At 40.8% G+C, this 12,334-nt stretch overlaps 1 protein-coding gene across 1 annotated transcript in view; it reads left to right on the top strand.

Annotated features, from left to right (window-relative positions):
• rnf17 (ring finger protein 17) overlaps positions 1 to 12,334 on the top strand; it is a 61,816-nt gene that overhangs the window by 10,385 nt on the left and 39,097 nt on the right. Inside the window, exons 7-16 of the mRNA XM_055230735.1 lie at positions 6,006 to 6,174; positions 6,544 to 6,617; positions 8,050 to 8,115; positions 9,797 to 9,987; positions 10,527 to 10,613; positions 10,693 to 10,851; positions 11,241 to 11,412; positions 11,483 to 11,624; positions 11,895 to 12,082; positions 12,155 to 12,284. Coding sequence (XP_055086710.1) covers positions 6,006 to 6,174; positions 6,544 to 6,617; positions 8,050 to 8,115; positions 9,797 to 9,987; positions 10,527 to 10,613; positions 10,693 to 10,851; positions 11,241 to 11,412; positions 11,483 to 11,624; positions 11,895 to 12,082; positions 12,155 to 12,284 — 1,378 coding nt within the window. The remainder of the gene's footprint in view (positions 1 to 6,005; positions 6,175 to 6,543; positions 6,618 to 8,049; positions 8,116 to 9,796; positions 9,988 to 10,526; positions 10,614 to 10,692; positions 10,852 to 11,240; positions 11,413 to 11,482; positions 11,625 to 11,894; positions 12,083 to 12,154; positions 12,285 to 12,334) is intronic.

Here is a 12,334-nt window from a genome sequence, read left to right as displayed (position 1 = left end):
TTAACAGACAATGCCTACTTAAAACCTGGGTTTGTCGCTGCAGGTGACTCACGCGCACAGTCCGCTCTACGTAACATACGGGAAAAGCAAATAAGGCAATGAAACCTTCAAAACTGCTTTGGCACATGGAGAATAAGCACCTGGGATTAAACGATACGCCTTTAGAGTTTTTGAAAGAAACTGCGGAGCAGAGTAGACATAATCACATAATCAGCGCAGGGCTCCCTCTGATGCAGCGGTTTGGTGAGTTGTATTTTTTTAATGCACTTAAGTTGTTTTTGCCATATTTATCTGCCACGTGTAGAAGGCTTGTCCGTGAAAATAAAACCCAGGGGCCGTTATCCAGTAAAAAATCCATAAATAAGCCGCACTGCTGTACAAGCCGCAGGGTTCAAAGCGTGGAAAAAAAGTAGCGGCTTATAATCCGAAATTTACGGTAAAATCTTTGAAAGATGCACATTAAGCTAATTTAAATTAGAGATTGAAAATTGAAATATATAAAACAAAGAATGAAATTAACCAAATTCTCCTAAGTGAAATAAAGAAAAAAAAGGGTTTCCTGAGGCAACGATATTATGAATTAGAAAATCTGCAAAGTTATTGGCTTTTAAATTAAAACAAAACAAAAAACAACAATGGGATAATACAATTCATAAAATAAAGGATCCCCAAACAGATACTATAGTCTCTTAATTGGAAGATATTCAATAAGCATTTTTGGTATTCTATAGATAGACAATTATACACTCAACTGATGGTGGATGGTAGTCTCATGACGGCATTTTTGGTTGCAACTAAACTATCAAAAATAAATGAAGAACAAAATAAAAGCTTGATCTCATAAATAACTAAACTTGAAATTAAGAAAGCCATTTATGATTGTAAAACTAACACAGCGCCAGGGCCGGATGGCTTTCCCTCTGAATTAGGTTTTTATAATAGGTCCTTCATCTCCTAAGACCACTCAATCACCTTCTAAAATTTGGCACATCTTGGACTGAGCCATCTATTTAACTGATTGCAAAGGAGTGTGCTTAATTGGTGTGCTTAACCCCTTAGCATTCCGGGTGATTTTGGTGAAATTGCCTTTGTTCTGACCTCTCCAAATTAAAATAATCACCATTATTGAACCCTCAGTAGTAACTGCACTAGTTTGGGGTCTTTGTAAAGGTAACACCCTATAGTTTTACCCACAGGCGTCAGAATCACTAGTTTGTCTGCTGAGCATTTATACACTTTGGAACACACATAAAAAAAAAAATTTCTCACCCTCGCCAAAAACAATTTGTAAAAATGAAGGTGTAGAAAGCTGCAGTAGGGAGCTGGGGACAAAAATACACCATACCTCAACTGACAAGATTGTTGACCACTTACATTTCAAATTTGAGGTCAATACCTATAAAAATGAGAGTTTTACAATCATTTTATCATCAGTAAGTCCAGGCCTCTCCAAACCTATCCAAATGAAGACATTTGGAGAACGTTTGGAAAAAGTGCAATAACCTTTGAATGTTTCAACCCACAGACATCAGTGAGGGCTCTACTGAAAACTCGCACTGAGAGGAATCTGTATCTGCACACCCAGCTGCTCTATTACTGTACATTTATATATCATATCAAAACACAATATAAAATGTATATTTGTATATAAAATACAGTCAAAACAAGTGCTATGGGTCAAAATAAATATATATTTACAAACCACACACTGCAAACAATCAACAAACACACACACACGTCAAAATGTAAACAAACACACACTGTACAGTGACAGTCATTCTGCAACAGTGGCTCAGTGGTTAGAGCTTTGGTCCCGCAACCCGAAGGTTGGAGGATCGAGTCCCACTCGGACCAATTTCTGTCATTGTGTCCTTAGTTCTGTCATTGTGTCCTTAGGCAAGACACTTCACCAAGTGCGTGTGTGCGTGATGATTGGTGGTAGTCGGGGGCGCAGCATTAGCTAATGCTAATGATTACACATGATACACATTTGACAATTAAGTCAATAGCAGAATAAACCACGCTTACCGATCAGGAACGGCATCCAGTCCATCAAAACATAAGGTCCCTCTACTCCTGAGTCCACCATGAGATCTTCACTCGGTTCCACGAACCGCTCCGGGTCCGAGATGCCTCTAGTTTAACTTGTACAAACATCCACAGTGTCCTCGGTCGTGCACTTCCTTTATTTTGTCCGTTTCGTCATGTTTAAAACGCAAAACTGCTGCGTAAAATTATGCAACACGCGCGCGTAATTTTACGCGCGGATCTTTACATCCAGTCCTGCCTTATTACGCGCGCAGAAAACTCCGTCTGTTTACAGTAAACCACTGCGTGTAACGCATCAGCGTGTTCCGCAGTTCATGGGCTTTAAGAGGAAAACATCACTAAACGTGTGTAATGTAACAGCTTGATTCTACAAGGGGGAGAGTGGGGCGTACTCTTTCAGTCATCTGTAGCTCTCACTCACTGTCCGCGGCTCCAGTAACCCACAGCCCCCACCTTATTGGCCAACATTGGTGTCAATCACAAGCTAACAAGTTTGTTTCGCGCTGAGGAACAACGTTTAGCGCTGTCAGAAGTTTATTATACCTGAAACTGACAAAAGAAATGCAGAGAACTGACGGAACAGATTTCACTTTCCTGCAGCCGATTGGACATGGAGGCTCTAACTTCCTTTGTGGACATAATTTCTTGACTGGATTATATTCTCTGGACCTTTACGGAACGAATGAGACCAACTTTGTGTGAATATGTTGATGTTTGACAGAACCAGAGCGCTCAATGGTAAGTGCAGTGCAAATCCACATTTCTGACTTCTCTGTAAAAACGGCTTTCCTGTCAGCACTGTGGTGATTAGAGGTGTAAATGGTTTACATATTCAGAAAGATGAATGCCGTAGCTTTCATTTGATGTGTAGATTGTTTGTGTGGGTGACGCAGAAATACACATACATTGCTGTAAAGTTGTAACGTAAAGGCGACGGGCCGTCGGAACGCTAAGTGGTTAATCAAGATTATAAAATATTTACACAGATTATTTCTAAAAGACTAGAAGATATTCTACTTCAAATTGTAAATCTGGGATGTTTGGCCAAGAACACAAAATCTCTGTATTTGCAGATGATGTGTTGATATACTTGACAAATCCAGACTCATCTTTTCTAAGTCTTCTTTCTTACCTGGATACTTTTGATTCAATATTGGGGTATAAATCGAGTATTTCTAAAACACAGCTACTTAGTTTTAATTACAAACCTACTCAGTCACTAATGTCTAAAATTCTGTTAAACTGAGAATTGGAAAATATACAATATCGTGGCGTTAATGTCCCAAAGGATTTATCAAAATTGTATGATGTGAATTTGATGTCCTTATGCCGGAAAATTTAAAATGATATTAGAAGATGGGATTTGACACCAATATTTAGTTTTGAATCTCAAGCAGAAACTATTTCAAACACTTCCAATCCTAATTAGTGATGAAGTGGGATAAATTAATGTCCAGGTTTATTTGGCAGGGGAGGAAACCAAGACTGAGACTAAAGACTCCTCAATTGGCTAAGAAGAAAGGGCTTTGCCCTATTTGAAGGATTATCACCTCAGCCCAGAACCCTGCTGTATTGGTGTAATACAGATTATGAAGCCAGGTGGAAGGAAATAGAAATAAAAACATCTAATGAATGTCCAATTCAGGCCTTACTAGGCCTGAATTGGACATAAGACCTAAGAAAACATGCAACAATGTAATCAATGGATCAATTTACCATTGAAACTTTGGTTAAATTTTATTAAAAAACAAAAAGCAACTTGCATGAACCGATTAACATATTGAGATGGGCTTCTAATGACCTTGATTTTGCAGCAAACACATGCAGTAAAGACATGGGATGTATAAAAACTAGACGGGGTGAGGCTTAACATCATATTGTACATATTTTCCCAAGGAAATCATGAAGGACTTCTTCAGATTTCTACAAATTTGTCATTACATAACAAGCTTATGCCAAAAGATGAAAATGTTTTTGAAATACCTATCATAAAGATCTCTATTAAGATATTTCAGGATGATTTTGGTCTGATGGTTAAACTACGACAGGCTTTTAGTCGTGCGTAATACCGCACTAACGGCTTCCTTACTCCGCATTTGGTGCCGTAATGACCTGCACCTTTACGCACGACTGTGGGAGAGCTGTAGGACTTGGATGATGCCAAGTGCAGCAAGGATCGTGATAAAATCACAACGTAAATGAAAAATGTTTAAAATTGACATGGCTAAGTGGATTTATGTTGTGTCAAACATGAGCAAAGGTCGGGAACAATAAAACCTGACATGCGGACAAAAAGCAAGTCCCCACCCCGGTTAAAAGAAATCTTCAAACTGAGTATTTTGACAGTTTTGTGATTAAGTGATTTATTTTAATAAAATAGGGAATTTTGAATAACTAACCACAGAAGTGCAAGAAGGCTATAGCGTAACTGGTGCACATTCCTTGAGCTGCGCGCAGTCTGCACGCTTGCCTCACCAGATGTCCAAAAACAGTTAGCCACGATTTTGACTGGTAAAGGTGTATGTACACACCAGTTCATTGTTTGCTTTTAATGTTGTGTTACATGCACATCATGGGCAGTGGAATGCCCGTAGCAGTGCCCACATAACTAGGTATTTGTCGTAACGGTGGGTGTAGCGGACCAAAGGATGCAAACTCGGGGAATATTTACAGTATTTATTAAAGAAATGACAAATGGTGCAGTTCGAGGGTTGATCCGGCGGTGAGCAGGAGGTGAGGCACGGGCCAGGCTCCAGGAGCGGAACGTGGAGCGCAGCGGAGATGACGATGCGGGCAGCACCAGGGCAGGACGCAGAGTGCTAACCAGGGTCCGGGGTCGCGGAATGCAGAAATAAAACAGACAGTACCAGGGCTGGGAAGCAGGGTGGAAGCAGGGTTGGAGCTGAGCCGAGAGCGCTGGAGCTGAGACGGTCCAGCAAGCTGGGTGGAGACGCACATACGATCCGGCACCGAACGGGATGAGGATGAAACGAAGATGAACCGGCACTGAACAGGGTGTAGAAATGCAGATGATCTCGCCCTGAGTGTCTGGTCCTGGCTCCTCTTATACACAGCAGGTGGTGGTGATCGCGCTGATGAGCTGCAGGTGCGTGCAGGAGGAGCCAGGAGCTCAGCCCAGCTTGGCAGGTGAGGGAGGGAAGGAGCAGGACAGGAGGAAAAACGTGGAGCAGACGGAGTGGATCATGACAGTATTAAAGAATCAATGCCGGAAAAAAAGTCCAAAATCCTCTGGCGGGCCAAAAAAATTGGCAAAGGGCCAACATTTTCCCGCAGGCCGGACGTTGCCGACCACTGCTCTACAGTATGTATAGATACTTAAATGAGGCTGCTGTTACGCGAAGTGAAAAAGAAAATAAATCTAGACAGCAAAATGCGTCAAAGATCAACTGTTAAAATTGAAAGTAAGAAGTCCCACTCTGCTCTGACTATTGTGATGTGTAAAGAGCCTTAAAAGCACAGACGTCTCAGTCTGATTAGTTTGTGAAACCAATATTTATTCAATAGCTTTTTATTAAACTTATAAACTTCTAACCAATTCTGTTTTAACTTAAAAAAGGTGAATTCTTAATGTTGTTTGATCAAATAAACAACTTTCAATAGATATAAATAGTCATTATTGAAATATTATTTCCTTTATTTATTTTTCTAATAACTGCATAGTATATAGTATGAATTGGGAAAAGGGATGTGATGAGGGACTGTGGAGCACCCAAGGAAAATTTGTTGTGGCACAAATTTTAGGCACATGTACGCCCAAAATGGTTGCAGTCTGGAGCCCTGCCTTTGTGATTGTTTTTGCCAGTGTATCTCTATGTCCGTCTGGTCTCAAGCATTAAGTTTTTGGCTTTATGCAACTTCCAGCTTTTGATTCATCTTCATGTCCTGCCATGGTTTTTACACCTTTAACACTTGGCAAATCAATGTTGCTTCATCAGGAAGGAGTCTCAGCTGGAGAAGCTCCCTGCACTGGAATCCTACTTCACCCAAATAGCGAGCCAGATGGAGCAGGTTGAGGAGAGGGTGAGGAGCCTGCGGCTCGCCATTCAGAAGGCCAGGGAAGTGCGTCGGGTCAAATTCTTGGAGAAGTACTGCCCACTTGACGAGGTGTTTTTTTTTTTATACTGTATTTACAACCTCTTTTTCAAATTCGGAAAGAATGAATAGTCTGATAATTATCCATCCAACAGTTGTAGAATTTGATGAGAGGGTAGTGGTATACATACAGAATCAGCTTAGTATACATTTTTTGAAAGGGGACTGGCTGATTTCCAGTGAAACTGTCTTATTTTTAAATGTCTCATGGCTTTCTCCTTATATTCCACTTAGTAAAGTCCATCTGGCATTGTTCCATATCTGCTCACACTGAGCCATGTGTGCTGGTGGTCTCCTTGTGCTTGCCTAAATGAAATATTGTCTACAATCCTGTGTACTCTGTCCCTTCTATGCTTCTGACCTGCATGCTTGTTTTAGCAGGTTCTGGAGACACTGCAGGCTCCAGTGGACAACCAGTTAGATCTGAGCTGTCTCTCTGAGGTCACAGGTCTAAGGTTGGTCCAATCAAACACACAATGGAATGTTCGCAAGAAGGGCTTATAGTGGACGACAGCTGCTATAAATAATAGCATACATTATACAGCTATGGTGTAATGAGTTTTCTACGTTTTAAATTGCAATATTGATCTAAAACAACATGGTAGAAGATAAAAGTCAGCCATCTTCCAGCCAAGTTACTCATTATGACCTTGTGACCACACTGTGTCATTTTTTTAATTTTTTAATCCGACAGCAAATTAAAGGGCAGTGGCCATGTATAGTAGGTAGATGAAAATGAGAATTTTGCTGCAGTGGCATCTTGAATGCAGAAGAATAACAATTATGTGCATGAATCACTTATTATACAACTTTGAGTGATTAAATGAGAAGGGAAATAACATGGTTAAAAGTTTAAAAAGATAACATTTGTACATTTATTTATACAAATGTGGCTCAAATCTACCTCTTTTTTGACATTTAATAGAAATAATTCGCAAAATAACAATATTATAACATTATATTATATACAATATTATAACAGTACTAAGTGGTAGTGTCCTCATTTAATTTCCTAGGCATTTTGAATACATCATAGCCTAGATGTAGTTGACAGTTACTTGTGGCAGATATTGCAGTACAAAATGGCATTTTAAGGTCAGGCCAGATGCTGGTCCAACTCCCACCAGCCTTATTCTATGAATAAGACTTAGATGATAGGCTTAGATGCTGGTGGGTTGCTCCCAATTTATTTTGCATCTCATATCAGTGGTATCTGTATGATCTTATTATACTTGTTATACTGGTGAGATGGGCGAGTTACTGCTCTGATCTTATTCTGTGTAGCTAAACCTAACACGCTGTCAGACAGTAGTAAGGTAGGTAGCATCTAGTAGGAAGTATGAGCACATAAGTCCTGTGCTCAGGTCTCTGCACTGGCTTCCTGTAGCTCAAAGAATAGACTTTAAAGCAGCTCTGCTTTAAAGTTTGCCATCTCTCTATGGCCTAGCACCAAAGTACATCTCTGACATTGGCCTCCTGCTGGTACCTAGAGTCAGGACTAAACATGGGGAATCAGTGTTTCAGTTTTATGCAGCTAAAACCTGCAACAGTCTTCTTGAAGATGTGAGACAGACTGTGCATATGACTGAAAGGTTTTTATTCTGCACTCTTCTGTTTTAATGGCAATTTTATGATGATTATTTGTGATTATTTATGTTTTTATTTATGTGATTTTAATGTCTTTCTTATTCTGTAAAGCACTTCAGTTACTTTGTGTACGAATTGTGCTATACGAATAAACTTGCCTTGCCTAGTAATATGTGAGAATACAACAGGAGGGGGTGGGGCGATTTAATGACAAATTAGGACTTTTAGAAGTATATTTTGCATAATGTGTCTCCTTTAAAAAAATACAAAGAAACGGGCTCTAAAGGCTGTCTGTTGTAGATGTGGCCTGAACTCTCACACTGTGGAAGAGACTTTGACTGTATCCCTGGACTTATTCTCAAACCAGTGAGTATGTCTTATGGGACAAACCGGTGATCCTTTTTATGTGGAAAAATATCAAATAGTGCAATAATACTCATTTTATTATTCCTTTCGTGTTTTTTATATGTATACAGTGGAGCAAAAAATGATTTAGTCAGCCACCAATTGTGCAAGTTCTCTCACTTAAAAAGATGAGAGGCCTGTAATGTTCATCATAGGTACACTTCAACTAGGAAAGACAGAATGGGGGGAAATAATCCAGGAAATCACATTGTAGGATTTTAAATGAATTAATTGGTAAAATCCTTGGTAAAATAAGTATTTGGTCACCTACAAACAACCAAGGTTGCTGGCTCCTCTGTCCTACACTAACTTGCTATTAGTATAAAAGACACCTGTCCACAACCTCAAACAGTCAGACGCCAAACTTCACTATAGCCAAGACCAAAGAGCTGTCAAAGGACACCAGAAACAAAATTGTAGACATGGACCAGGCTGGGAAGACTGAATCTGCCATCGGTAAGCATATGAAGAAATCAACTATGGGAGCAATTATTAGAAAATGGAAGACATGTAAGACCACTGATAATCTCCCTCAATCTGGAGCACCACGCAAGATCTCACCCAGTGGGGTCAAAATGATCACAAGAACGGTGAGCAAAAATCCCAGAACCACACAGCGGGACCTAGTGAATGACCTGCAGAGACCTGAGACCAAAGTAACAAAGGCTACCATCAGGGACTCGAATGCTAGAAAGCATTTGGATGATCCAGAAGAGGACTGGGAGAATGTCATATGGTCAGATGAAACCAAAGTACAACTTTTTGGTAAAAACTCAACTTGTTGTGTTTGGAGGAGAAAGAAGGCTGAGTTGCATCCAAAGAACACCATACCTACTGTGAATCATGGGGGTGGAAATATCATCCTTTGGGACAGTTTTTCTGCAAAAGGACCAGGACGACTGATCCGTGTAAAGGAAAGAATGAATGGGGCCATATATTGTGAGATTTTGAGTGAAAATCTCCTTCCATCAGCAAGGGCATTCAAGATGAAACGTGACTGGGTCTTTCAGCATGACAATGATCCCAAACACACTACCCAGGCAACAATGGAGTGGCTTCGTAAGAAGTATTTAAGGTCCTGGAGTGGCCTAGCGAGTCTCCAGATCTCAACCCCATAGAAAACATTTGGAGGAAGTTGAAAGTCTGCATTACCCAGTGATAGCCCCAAAACATCACTGCTCTAGAGGAGATCTCTATGGAGGAATCGGCCAAACTACCAGCAACGATGTGTAAAAACCTTGTGGAGACTTACAGAAAATGTTTGACTTCTGTCATTGCCAACAAAGAGTATATAACAAAGTATTGAGATGAACGTTTGTTATTGACCAAATACTTATTTTGCAAACACATTCTTTAAAAAATCAGACAATGTCATTTTCTGGCTTTTTTTTCTCATTTTGTCTCTCATAGTTGAAGTGTACCTATGATGAAAAGACCCCTCTCATCTTTTTAAGTGGGAGAACTTGCACAATTGGGTGGCTGACTGACTTTTTTGCCCTACTGTATGTGTGTGTGTGTGTATGTATATATATATATATATATATATATATATATATATATATATATATGTGTGTGTATGTGTATGTATGTGTATATATTTGTATAAAATAATTATAGGTTGATATATTTCTATGTGTTTTAGCAAGGACACTTCCCAGAGTGAGGGGCCTCAGTGGCTTCACTCTAATGACAATCCAAAAGCCTTGTGCAGCAGCAGTCCAGGCAGTAGGAGCCCCTCTCTTGCACCCTCCCCCAGCCTGTTATGCCAGGGCTCCACCTGTGACCTGGCCCCAGACGTCATCATTGAGGAGGTGTTTGAGGACATCCAGCAGGGTCAGTGTGTGGCATCTTCCCCCTCCCCCCCCCCACAAATGCTAACAGCATGAATGAGTTGTGAATTCAGGGGTGTTTGATTGGTGCACAACAAATAAGACAGCACTGCACTAATAAAGAACTCCCCCAGGTGTTCTGACACAACACGTTTGGAGGTTAGTGCTGTACCTATTGCTTTTGTATGTGATGATCAATAAGTCCATTTGGTCAATAACATTGCAAATATCATTCACTTGTCATCAGTGGCTTTATTACATGCCTATCAATTCATTATTCAGTAAAAATAATAGGTACACGCAAAAATGAGTGCAGCAGAAACATTGTCTATACTTCACAGTGCCAGACTGTTTATTAGCAGAATATCCATGCGCTGGGATCAGTTTGGAACAGACCTGGTTTGTTGTCCTTCTTGTCCTTGAATAGTCAGTAAAAAATTTTGAAGGGACAATGTATACATTAACCTTAGTCAATACAGACGGACAGCGGTGCAAACATAATGTGTACAGATGGAGATGGACATTTGGTTTGTTTTCTATTAGTGTCCCTTCCTCCCACTGGCCCCCAACCAGCCTATGACCAGACCAGGAGCAAGAGGAGGAAAACGCCTGCAAGCTACACTAGAAGTGGTAAAAATCAGGCTCACATCACGATGGGTCTAATATTTTAGCATGATAACAGATATGTGACTGTATACTTATCTTTCAGTGACACAGTGGGTTGTGGTGACCCATGTGGTGAACCCCAATCACTTCTATGTGCAATATGTGGCTGAGAAGAAGGAGGGCGAGCTCTTATCTAAGAAGATCAACCTGTTCTGCTCCAAGCCCAGCAGCCTCCTGTGTGCCCCCCACACACTGGACACAGGTGAGTGCAGCCAACAGGAAACCCACCTGAACTACATGTAAGATACGTGCAGTGTGAGCCTGATTTTATTCAACTGGCTAGGGGTGTCAGACTATTCATTGTAGTCATCTACCAAAAAATGTAAATGTAGGGGTGTCTTTCCCCAATTTTAACACAGCAGTAGCTTTAACAAGGGAACATGTCCAGGTTGGACTATGTTAATCCTGGTGTAAATATTGCAGACTTCACCCATGCTGACACTATCTACTAGCAGATTACCTTGTCATTGCTTCTGCTCCGCTAAGATTGGGGACAAAATAAGGCTCATAAATTATAGATGAGCATAAAGAGACGAAGAGGACACATGCTGAGCATATTGTAAGTAATGCTGTTGTGTTTGTGTCTTGTAGGCTCTCTGATCTTTGTCAAATATAAAGATGGTCTGTGGCACAGGGCCAGAGTGATGGAGTTGTCTCAGGCTGGATACACTGGCAGAGTCAAGTGCTGCCCAGTCATGCATATAGCCAGTGTGCAAGTGTTCTTCATTGACACTGGTCTTACCACAGCTATCACTGTTAAAAGGTCCTCATTTTTAAACACTTACCTCAATTTGTTCATGGCACTGGTGTTTATATGTGTTTTGTATGCACAGTGAGAACAGAGAGTCTGATGCATTACTCAAGGCAGTCAACAACTACTTGCGCAGAATGGTGGACGTGGCCAGGGCTGAGCTGGACTCATTTGCTCCGCAGGCCATCCGTTGCTGCCTCAAGGATCTGGTGCCCTATGACCTGGTAACAACCACACTACTCTCACTGCTTCTACAACTTTATATTGTCCTCCATCATTGAAAGCAGCAGCCAATCTCCTTTTCTCTGTTCAATTGTTAACAACACACACTTTAATTCTGACAGCTTGTTTTCTTCATGTGTTCTAATCTATATGCTCAGATTAGAGCATATAGAGTTGTCCAAGCAATGACTAAAGATTAATCTTGCTTGTTTAGTGCAGGATAAAATATGCCTTGGTTTCAATCACAGTATGATCTTCCTGTGATCTTACAGACAAAAGGCTGGACTAAAGAGGCACAGGTTGAATTTTGCAGTATGGTTAACTCCACGACTGTGAAGATGCACACTCTGGGACAGGATAAAGACTCTCTGCTGGTGGACCTGAAGAAAGTTCCTTTGAACAGGGCCAGTGGCCCCCACATATCAGTCCGAGAACACTTGGTTTTCATTGAGGTGGCCAGGTAAATATGTGCACACACTGTTATTATCAAGTGTCTGCATCACTGATTCATCTGTGTTTGTGTCCTGTGTAGGTTTTACTCTCCTGTGACAGTGAGTAAGAAACCCTTACTGTACTATCCTCCAGTCAGCCCCAGGACCCACACCGAGCTCAATGCTGTGGTGTCTTATATCCACACCCCAGGAGACTTCTACATTCAGCTGGTATCACACAGCAATAGCCAGATTACATTTTGCTGGTACCACACTGCACC

Source organism: Periophthalmus magnuspinnatus, chromosome 21, assembly GCF_009829125.3.
Source record: "Periophthalmus magnuspinnatus isolate fPerMag1 chromosome 21, fPerMag1.2.pri, whole genome shotgun sequence".
NCBI lineage: Eukaryota > Metazoa > Chordata > Actinopteri > Gobiiformes > Gobiidae > Periophthalmus > Periophthalmus magnuspinnatus.
The sequence above is the reverse complement of the archived record's forward strand: the minus strand, read 5'-3'. Positions and strand labels throughout refer to the sequence as shown.